Raw genomic sequence first — 12,240 nt, forward strand, 5'->3', positions numbered from 1 at the left:
TCAAGCAGTCTAAAAATAATTACAAGCATTGATGTAACTATTTTTAACTTCATCGGGTAATGAAATAAATTTTGTTTGCAAACTTTTGTGAGAATCCCCTATTCACAGTTTGCAATCAAAATTTCTTTCGTACTCCGGTGAAATTAAAAAATAGTGACATCAATGACTTAATTTCTAATCTTTGCCTTTGACTGATAGCTTGATATAATTATTGACATATTTGTCTTAAATGCCTTGAAGCAATTTAAAGGCATTTGTCTCTTTGACATGCATCATCAATCTGAAGTTGACCACAAAACAAAAAAAGTCGTGTGATGTTGCTTTTATTTAAAACTAAACAATCTGGTTTGTATTTCTGATAAAGGGTTACGTGTCATTACCATTTGCCAGCATATAATTCCAAGCACCTTAAACATTCGCTTTTTGTAAAAACTATACATTTTGGTGAAAGTGTCCCCTAGTTCAATGCTCTTGTTATCAATCAGCGTTGTGTTCCTCCGATATTGAAGACACCTTACAGAAATACAACATCAATGCGTTGGCATATAAACCAGCTCTATCTCTGAGGATATCAAAATCAACAACACCGTTAAATATGTTTCAGGCGGCAATAGTTTAAGTTCCACTTTATTTTACGGTCGTCTTTTTGTTTTGATTGGCCCCCTCACTGGTAGGTGTATATGTGTCCAGACTCGTATTATATATGGATCTGTCTCCTGGTAATTTACTCTTTTGATGACGTGGTTGAAAGAGGGTAATTTCTCATTGCAACATGACGTCATACCAGGAAAACTTCAAGGAGGTACATATAGAACCCAAGGTTAAATACAGCACATGTCGTTGCAACCAGCTAAATATATATAACAAACCTTGTGTTTGGAATGAAGTTTCTTTGTTCACTAATGAAACATATGGCCACTAAATGTGATGGGGAGCTCGTCGCATATGCAATGTATGGGTAACCTTTATCAGTGATTCTTCATCTCCACATCAAGGCTCACTACAGAGGTCAGTAATGTTTCTGGAAGTAACCTGATGCTAATCCACATCATTGATCTTCACAATTTTACCGGCGTGACAATAATTTCATTGCGTTACATTAACATTTTTACCGACTCGTCAAAGGAAGAAACAAGCAAGTAACACATAACCTGTCGGTATTTATTGGTTCCGTTAGTTAATTAAAATCAATAGCTATATTGTCTTTTGGACTGAACTATTATTCGAAACAGCTACATAATGTAGTTATTGATGATTTAAATGTTAGAAACAATGAAATTTCTTTTGGGTGTGCAACCAATGTCAAACAGACATCTTCCTTAGAATTTCTAACGTTTCTATTTGTGAATTTTAGAGCAATGGTTCGGGTATGAATAGAATAAAACTTGTTTATAAACAAATATGAAAAGCAATCCGACATTCTCCTTTTGGGACCACAAAATGTATAACTAAGTGTTGACGAATGATGACCATAAGATTTTTCACACGATGGTCAAGATATCTTTATTTACGGAGCAAACTTATGTGTGATTACTTTCATCCCAAACCAAAGATCAGTAAAAGGCAATTTAGACTATCAAAACAATCCTTTTTAAACATGTTGAACAATTGTATAGCTCAATTGTAACAAAAAATCAATGTCATCGTCAGTCCTGATAATCCACTTGGCGCCATAACTACTGACTTCACTATATTCACCAACAAGGACAGGCACAAAAAATAATTTCACATCAGGTAAAATCATTATTTTTTTTTAATTTCTATTGATTAGAAGCACTCATAACTATACACAACATTTTGATTTGTACGGAGAACAACAACAGGATGATCACATACATTACATCACATTTAGCTGTCAATTATTGAACCTTATCTAAAGGATCAACATGATATAAGTTGCATATATTAATAGTCAACAGGTTCATACAACAAACATTATTTTTTCTGTGCAATTGTGTAGCCCTAATAAACTAATAGAGCCAGTACGCTAATGGTCTAATATCATGGCTGTGTGTATTGCAGCTATTGATTCATGTAGGTTGTTAAAATGAAAAGCAAATAAGTAGATATTAATTGATGATGCTGTTGATATTGAAACAAAGAAACCATAATATAACACAGAGAAAATGTAGTATAAGATACATTTTTTTCATCTCATATATGAATACAACTAAATATGATACATTTAATACCAAATAATATCCAAATTTTATTGAGTAAAACTACATTTTATTTTAGAGTCTATCTTATTTGAGAATTATCAGTTTTAGAATAAGCTAATTATATACCATTATTGCACAAAACACTTACTTAAGTGTAATTGGTATGAAAAACATGGAAATGACACTGTGGCCTCTCGTGAAAGGAAAGAAATTGTGTCTACAAAATATACATAGAAGTCCTCATAACTAAAATAATTTAAATACTTATAGTTGGCAATTTGAATGGAAGCAACTCATTTGGCAATATGAAATAATCTATGTATAGGACATTTCTTACAATAAACATGTTCAATTAAACCACATAGACAGCTGTTCCAACATACAAGTTCATATCAACAAAATATACAAAGGAAAGAATTTAAGATATATAAGACATTTCTAATATTTCTATACAATTTGAAATGCAGATGAAATATATTAAGAATGTTATAAAACATGTTGCCAGGATTTCTTCTCGACAAACAGAATGTTGGATGGTCAGTTCCAACGATCATCTGTACAAGCCCTGAAAACATTTTAATAAATAAATCTAAAAGGGAAATCCGAGTTGTTCCTGTTGTAAACATTTTGTTTGGAATCATTTCAATATTTTATTTTAATACACCAAAACCTCAATACTACATTTATTGGACTAGGTAGTAATATATACAGTATCATAATGTCCACTTGCTATTATTTATCCTTTTTGTAGTTCTGAGTTATCTACACCTGTGAGCAGATAGTCACTGTAATAACTGAAAACCATCTATTGTTTTGTGAATTATTGTATTTTAAGGTCAATTCGAATTAGTGAAATAGAACAATGATGGAATAATCCAATATTAGGTATAGGAAAACTTTTAAATCTATCATATTCCCTGTGAAATAGTTGCTAAGGACGAAAAAGGACTTTTTTATTTAGTCACCATGAAAATGAGTTGCAACAGGAATAATAAAAAGGCTTCCTTTTTTACACAAAGTAATAGATATTCAATGATAATATAACAATGACTTTCTGTCCCTATGAAAAGTTAAAAATCGTGATTATCCATAATAGCTGTTCATTAAAATTCATAATAAGAGGTAACAAGTTACAATCCCTTGTGAAGAACATTAATCAATAGATAACAGACATTTTTTGTCTGAGATAGTACTCGCAAATTATAACAGATACAGTACACAATAAAGGGCCATAACTCTCAATTAACTTGAAAGGTGCTATGACTTAATTTTTTTTACAATTGATATAGATAGTATAGAGTGTAAAGGATTTTTGGGAGAAATAAATAGCACACTTCAATATACAACTCAACATATATATGGGAGATAACTCTATCAAAGAAAATCAGCCAAGTGGCACTAAAGGATATATAGGACATTGCATATTTTACAACACAACAAATACTGTAAAGAAAACAATATCACCTTGAAGGCTAACCATAATTATCATCATAATACAACAAAAGTAAAAGACATATAAAATCAACAGTCAAATGGCAATTCAGAATCATCTTGTAAATTTCAGATGTAAAACATATAACAAATCAAATACATCTTTATACATATAAACACATACACATGAATAATCAGTGCTGTAATAATAGAAACATATTAATACAGGTATCATGGTAAATTGTGTACTGGTAGTAACAATAACTCTAAATAAATACAACTTTTGATCAGCACTTTATCAGTCAATCAAACAAAGGATTTACTAGGCAGTAGGTATTATCACAATTTATTAAGATGTACAATTTGAGTTCCACAGTTATAACAAATAACTTATTACAAATCCAAAGAAAACAATTTAAGAAGGCGTTTTCTAACTTCAATAAATTAAACATAGCTACCTATTTTAAATAAATAATTACTGTAACTTCAACAATGGAATGTATATCACCAGTTTGATAAGTCAAGTGTAAATGTTGCAGCATGACCAGGATATCGTAATACATGAATGAAAATGATTTAACGTGTTCAATATGTAGTCACATATACTGTATTATGGTCATGGATTTGGCCCTTGAAACTTTAGCATCAAATAAGAATATAAGCAAGCCCGTTAAAGATGCTCCACCGCTGACAAATGACATTTTTTCACTATCAAAAACACGAGCAGACGATTTAGTATTTTTCTTCAGTTACAAAAGTTACTTACTTTACACCATTACCACCATTGAAAAGTTTGAGCTTCTAATTTCACTTCAAGTTAAAGTTACAAAAAATAATTAATTGCATCCAAAAAAAATTCTGTGGCACTATATCCTATATGGAATTAAGTACTGATTGCGCATGCACCAAAGGCAAAATAAATTATTTTATAATATTTTTGTCTTAATTAGACATATATATACACGATTAAACACCAATTATTGTTCAAGTGATAAATATCATTTATGCTCTGTCGGCGGTGGAGCATCTTTAAGGATTTAGCATCTGAAAGGACAGATTTCTAGCTAGAAGTTTTGTTTTGACCTAAAATTCAAATATACAACATAACATCAAACTAACTATGGTGTTAAAAATCCTAGCACTACTTTAAGCTACTCTCAGTAAATAATGAACAAAGTACGATATCAAAATGTACACAGGGTTCCCGTTATATTCTGGACCAGAATTCAAGGCTTTTTCAAAGTTTTTTCAAGGACAAAAAGTGAAATTCAAGTAAATTATGTTTTCACACTTTTAGATACATTTCACAAGTCATGAATGTGCTTATTATTCAAGAGTAATATGCAACTTGAATGATGCTAATTATATATAAATGGACCTGTTCCAACATAAAACTACATTCATTATGAAAGAAAACAATGAATTAACTATACATTAACAATGAATAAACTATATATCAACATTGATTTGGTTATGTAGATTCCCACATGCCTCTCAAATAAGCTAGTTGCTCATTTGGACACATTTTAATAAATGCAAGTAATAAAGTTTAAGGCTATTTCGACAAAGTTTCCTTATTTCTCAAGGTTTTCCCTATCCTGATTTTTTATTTCAATTTTCCCGACTTTTTACAGTTTTCAAGGTTGCATGGGAACCCTGTGTACAAATGAAGTCTTTTCCCACAGAAGTTATAAAGCATTATCCTTGCATTCCTTTTGCAGATTAGTACCAGTTGTATTGAATTGATACGGGACCACCTAATGAAACATGTTTGGGTTTTTCAAATATATAATGGCACTCATATGAAAGATATGCTTCAAATCCAAAAACTAGTTATATTCTATCTTAATAACATTATGGATATAAAACAACACCTAAAAGTTCCACTTTTCTGTGGTTAACTTGTCCGGTTCAGTTCGGCTGGTACAGAGCGTACCATTACATATACAACAGATCTGTACCGATACAACTGGTGCGAACCCGCAAATGGAACACATTGTATGACTTTGTTGCCAGACAGGATCTTATTCCTGTCCTTGTTGGCACATTATTGACTAGGTATCTACTCTTACTAATACATCTTTCACAGATAGGTTTACACTAAAGACAATTGATTGTATCTTCTATGGATGGATGCACAACATTGAGCAATAACATTGAATGTAATCATTACTGGTATCAGTAAGTTCATTATGTGAATATAATTGTGTAAATCAGAACTTTGGTCTTTTGCAAGAAATTACATGTATTGTGCAATCACTCAGAAACAAAAATAAGGAACAGAATATTAGCACTGATTTGTAAAACTTTTGCTTACAATAGAAAGATCAAATTAAACTGCTTAACAATTAAAAGATATATATAATCACAAAATTGTGATTATTCATAATAGCAATGCATTAAAATTCCAAGAGGTAACGAGTTACAATCCCAAGTGAAGAACATTAAACAATAGATAACAAATATTCTGTTGCCTCAGAAAGTTCTCACAAATGATGACAGATACATACACAGTAAAGGGCCATAACACAGATAGTTTTTATGATTTTACTTTAGAATTTTCACTTACTGAAAAGGTGTTATGACTTGGAAATTTTACAATCATCATAAATAATATTGAGTACATAGGATTTCTTAAATAGCACAACCCATATATTATACGGGAGATAACTCATACTGTACATGTATAATTGTATTAAATGTAATTACCCTGAATAAATGGCACAATTCCAAAATATTTTTTGAGTAATCTTTCATGTTAAACCAAACAAAGACATCATAGTCATGTAAATGGCAAAGGTTATCAAGCAATAACATATTAAAAAAAATATTAGTGTCATACCCTGCAAAATAACATTCTAAAATGTCAACATTTAGCACTCATCATTAGCATATTGAACATTAAAATGTTGATATCATAATAAACGATATTTTTTCATGACCATTTGATAAAAGGTTACCGCTATCTTTTTATCATTGTGTTTGATCATTGTGTACAAAATATCAGCAACTTAAGAATTATAACAAGGCAGATACTTTTTGATGAGCTAGTAGGAAGTACGTTTTTGTTTTAAATTATGGTTTAAACAATATAAACAGTTGAAAATTAAAGATATTACTTGATTCAACATTATGAGCTTTCCACCTACCCCAGATTTTAGTTATCTGACAGAGGTCGTAGGGACATATTAATTCTATGGTATTTTCTCAGCATGCTAGCCACACGCTGAACACGATGTTTGTTGGCCTCGATATAGCACTGTGTTTCCCACATCATATTGATCAGTTGTTTGTTGTCATGACAATCCAGAGGCAGGTCCACCGATAGCTGGGGGCTAAATCGTGCAAAAGGAACATTTAGCATACTGCACCAAGCTCGAGACCGATCCACGGGGCTCCCCTCAGCTGCTGTGGCCTGACAACACAAATAATCCTTATGATTCATACCTTATAATGACCTTTCCTTTTCCTAAGCTTTATCAAAAAAATGAAATATTTCATTTGCATCCTATTGAAGATTTTAGCTAGACAGCTCTTAGAAAGTCACTTGCTGACCAGCAAGCAGTGATCTTTCTGGTTAAAAATTGATGAACCCATGTTTGAATTCTAATTATCTTCAAATTTCACATAACAAGTGCATGCAGGTCAACCAATTATATATCAAGAAAGATGTAACCCTATACATCCATAAATACATTATAGATGTTCTAATTTACCTGATCCAGAAGCATGCTGACTAGTCCAGATATTCCCTTGGCCACTTTGTGAATCTCAAACACGCTCTCTGGACGGTACACATCAATGTGTTCATTGCGAATTACAGGTATCCGACCAGTGCCAAGAGAGACAACACAGGCCAGAGGATGTGTAAGGTGGGCCTCGTTCTGTTGGTATCACACAGAAAATATTTTAAATCTTACTTTGATCACTTCACTTAACTTAAAAACATTTATATCAACGAAACATTGACAAGGATGCGTGTATAGGCACAGCAAACATCATTATATATTCAACTTCTACTGAATGTCAACTTTTTCTAAAAGACACAATTTTCTTATTCTGAATGAATCCAAATTTCTGTTTCTGGAATATTATGTAAATATGTTATGTTTTGTTTGTTTTAAGGATAAACTAATGCTATTTGTACAGACCTTGAGTTTGAGGCCAGTGTTGTATTCATGGATTTCTGTGAGCATGTCCAGTGTTGGATTGTTGGAGATCATCCCTCCATCCACAAACCTGCCATGAGCTCGGAAGTATGTAGGGGCTGCACCACTGGAACGAGCTGCTTGCCACATCAATTGTTCTGGAAATAAAAATCAAAACACTTTTCTAAAAACCAGATACAGATTATGGTAGTATTTTTCAAGGATTTATTATTGATGCAAACTACAACTGAAACTTTTTATACGAAACTTCAAAATACTGTTTAATACCTATTAATACCGTATCAGAAATTCTTCATAGTAAATTTCATACAGTGCATTGGTACATATCTGTATCCAATACATGACACAAAGGCTTTTTGGTCCATACCTCGAGATTTGTTTATTCAAATTTTAGTGAAACAATCACTAAACAATAGGATGACTCTTAATTCTTGGCATACCCCTTATATAGGGGGAAATGTTTTAGCATATTCTATTGTTTTCTCCTCAAAGTAGACATTCAACTGAAAACAAAAGACATTGTTAAATCTTAAGAGTTGAATTTTCAAAACTTTGAATGGTGTTTTACCATTTGGAGGAGGAGGAGGGTCAAACTTGACACCTTTCTTTGTGGCTGTGAATTCCCTTTGTATGGTGGGGAAGTAAGTCCTAAACAAGTGTAATTCTGTGGGATGTCTGTCTCCATACACCCCCATTACTACTATTCTGTAAAGAAAATGTCAATAGTTTCTATGCACCTTTCACACCCAGTATAGCAACTAGATAATTCAAAATTAAATTAAAGTAAATTAATATGTTTTCTGCATCAATTAAATGCACTATATTATTCAAAATTATACTTCAAACATATTTAAAAATCATTGATGCCTATCATAAAAACTTTTAAACATACTCTTATTAGTACTGAATCAAATTATTGAAGATTTACACAGATTTTGAAAACTGCCAATACTGATTACTTTTAGTATCGTGTTTCTAAGTATTTATTCTCAATATACTGTGGTTATTTTTTGTCTTGGATTCTCATCACTCATCATATAGGAACAATAAGTTAATACATTGTATATCGAGACAAGTATCATGATATGCATACTGTGAAATCATTATATTTCATGGGGGTTTCATTTCATTTTCCTGGTTTCGGTTTTTTGTTTGAAGCAATGCAAACACGTACATCACAAATTTTATCCGTATGAACGTACACTTCAAGAATGTTTCAAAACACTTTTTTTTTTTTTAATTGAAACCAAACTTTCTGTAACTGCTGTTTTGTACCCAAGGCCATGAAAAGGTACACACGAACATGCAAACACTGTGTACATGTCTCCCCACAAATCGAAGTTAAGTCTCGATAAAACTGTTAATTTTGTTTTCCACAAAAATTGTGCCTTAGAAAATAAATGATTTCAAAGTAGTGTGTTGTAAAGATCAAAGGAGTATGTGACGACCAAAATCCTAAATACAATACACACTTGATATAAATCTTACTTTGGATGGCTGATATCGGTCATTACTCTTGTTTCTCCAAATTCCCTTTTTAACATCTCCTCAAAAGGTTCGGTAGCATATGGCCTAGTTCCTGTGAAGACTTCGTCTTTTAAACGAAAGTAAAGTCCTTTCAAGTAGGTCAAGGACTTCCCTATATATAAAAATTAATCACAAAAATATATTCTTATAAATTACAGATAAAGGATTTTTCTTGACATGGTGTATAAATCTATTTACATCATCATAATTGTGTACTTGCGAGGAAAATCTGACATTTTTCCTTTTGTTATTGTCAGTTCATTTCTATCAAGTGAATTATAACATTTTTTTTTTGTTTTAAGGCCACTGTAACACAATTGTAAACATTTATATCTATCAAATTCTTAAGACTAAGTCCCTTTTGTCACAAATATTGCTTCTGACTTGTTAAAATTTGTATTAAGGTAGACCCTCCCTTCTAGTTTCCTCTCAGGGATTTCGTTCTTTTGATATTTTGATTTTAGGTATACCCTGATCACAAAAACCGCATAAAAATCATATGTCACCAGGTTAATTTTTCTTCCAGGGTTGTTTAAAGATATGTATTAACAACTTAATATTCCGGATTTTAAGGATTTTTAAATACATTATATTTCCTCCTTGTAACATCACTTACACATAAAGGATATGCTCGTAACATTTTCATACCTTCAGTAGGTGATATATAATTCATAACTATATCAAATAAGCTGGGTTTTCCACAATAAAAAGAAATATCGTTATTTTAAAAGTAATTCCGGACTCAATTTTAGTGAAAAATTGCATCAAAATAGTCATGTTTTCTTTTTTCTGTAAAAAAATGATCTCAAGAAAAATCGATTTTTTAGAATTTCCATGAAGATTGACTTACTTGCAATTAGAAAAGCAAACAAGGGCCCCATGGGCCCGAATCGCTCACCTGCAATCTGGTAATCATACATGGTTCATACTTAACAAATAGAGTAAATAAGAATTTATATCATCCCTAAGCACATTAGAGGCCTCTTTGCCTCTTGGTTATTAATAAGAAGTTGTTTAAAGATTTTAGCCTTTTTGACCCCTGTGACCTTGAATGTAAGTCAAGGTCATTCATTTGAACAAACATGGTAGCCCTCTATCCCAGCATGCCACATGCCCAATATCAGGTCTCTAGCTCTCTTGGTTATTAAGGAGAAGTCGTTTAAAGATTATAGCATATTTGACCCCTGTGACCTTGAATGAAAGTCAAGGTCATTCATTTGAACAAACTTGGTAGCTCTTGATCCCAGCATGTCACAGGCTTAATATCAGGTCTCTAGGCCTCTTGGTTATTAAGAAGAAGTTGTTTAAAGATTTGAGCCTTTTTGACCCCTGTGACCTTGAATGAAAGTCAAGGTCATTCATTTGAACAAGCTTGGTAGTCCTTCATCCCAGCATGTTACATGCCAAATATCGGGTCTCTTGGCCTCTTGGTTATGAAGCAGAAGTCTCAACAAGATATTTCAGCCTATTTGACCCCTGTGACCTTGAATGAAGACCAAGGTCATTCATTTGAACAAACTTGGTAGCCCTTCACTTCAGAATGTCACAGGCCCAATTTCAGGTCCTCAGAATGTCACAGGCCCAATTTCAGGTCTCTAGCCCTCTTGGTTATTAAGGAGAAGTCTGTTAAAGATTATAGCCTATTTGGCCCCTGTGACCTTGGATGAAAGTCAAGGTCATTCATTTGAACAAACTTGGTAGCCCTAGATCCAAGCATGTCACAGGCCTTATATCAGGTCCCTAGGCCTCTTGGTTATTAAGAAGAAGTCGTTTAAAGATTATAGCCTATTTGACCCCTGTGACCTTGAATGAAAGTCAAGGTCATTTGAACAAGCTTGGTAGTCCTTCATCCCAGCATGTTACATGCCAAATATCGGGTCTCTTGGCCTCTTGGTTATGAAGCAGAAGTCTAAACAGGATATTTCAGCCTATTTGACCCCTGTAACCTTGAATGAAGACCAAGGTCATTCATTTGAACAAACTTGGTAGCCCTTCACCTCAGAATTTCACAGGCCCAATTTCAGGTCCTCAGAATGTCACAGGCCCAATTTCAGGTCTCTAGGCCTCTTGGTTATTTAGAAGAAGTCTGTTAAAGATTTTCAGCTATTTGACCCCAGGCCTGTAACCTTGAATGAAGGTCAATGTCATTCATTTGAACAAACTTGGTAGCCCTTCATCCCAGCATGCTATAAGTGAAATTTCAGGACTCTAGGTCAAAATATGACCAATTTGGTTTCTAACATTCCTTAAATTTTGGCTTGAAAACGTTAAAAATAGGCGAATCCATAGCACTTTGCAACGTTTTATGTTATTCATTTACCTTTGTTAGTTTTCTATATTTATTTTTTATTGGAGCATACAAGATAACATAATAATTACATACTACATGTCATCTTCGCTAGCCAAGGCTTCTGATTACGTTATACTCCATGAACCCTTGGCAGAATTAGCCGTGTTCAAAACATCGCTCGTGATCAGTAAGGGCCCGTTCACACAGTAAAACAAGACACATACAATCAGTATTATAAAACTTGTAATATATAAACCTTCTATGTGCACACTGTAAGCCTCAAGCTGTATATACCCCTTGCTGGAGTTCCCGTAACTTAATGATGATATTGATGTACCATACGAATGAGTTTTACTTCTGCAAGTTCACATTATTAAAAGGTGTTGATATAAAATATTGAAAACTCTTGTAATATTCCTGCAGTAATTACTAAAACTTTATATATTCTCTCTAGTACTATTGATCTGCCATCTAATATATAATTCTGATTTGATAAGTAATGATAAAAATTAGGCCTTCCATAGCTTCATTGTCCAGAAGATGCCTTTTTGTATTCTTTGTATCTATTTTCTTTGTAAGTTTGCTAATATATGTATCTGTTTTTATGATGCTGTGCCCAATCCCTATCCCTGCCAGCTGTTCAGTTACTAGGCCTACTGTA

At 32.8% G+C, this 12,240-nt stretch overlaps 1 protein-coding gene across 1 annotated transcript in view; it reads right to left on the reverse strand.

Annotated features, from left to right (window-relative positions):
* Nucleotides 1-1,486: 1,486 nt before the first annotated feature.
* LOC138324283 (85/88 kDa calcium-independent phospholipase A2-like) overlaps nt 1,487-12,240 on the reverse strand; it is a 52,909-nt gene continuing 42,155 nt past the window's right edge. The window contains 5 exon segments of the mRNA XM_069269362.1: nt 1,487-7,008; nt 7,310-7,477; nt 7,745-7,899; nt 8,331-8,467; nt 9,251-9,401. Of these exon segments, the coding sequence (XP_069125463.1) occupies nt 6,751-7,008; nt 7,310-7,477; nt 7,745-7,899; nt 8,331-8,467; nt 9,251-9,401 (869 nt within the window). The 3' untranslated portion in view covers nt 1,487-6,750.

Source organism: Argopecten irradians, chromosome 5, assembly GCF_041381155.1.
Source record: "Argopecten irradians isolate NY chromosome 5, Ai_NY, whole genome shotgun sequence".
In the NCBI taxonomy this organism is placed as follows: domain Eukaryota; kingdom Metazoa; phylum Mollusca; class Bivalvia; order Pectinida; family Pectinidae; genus Argopecten; species Argopecten irradians.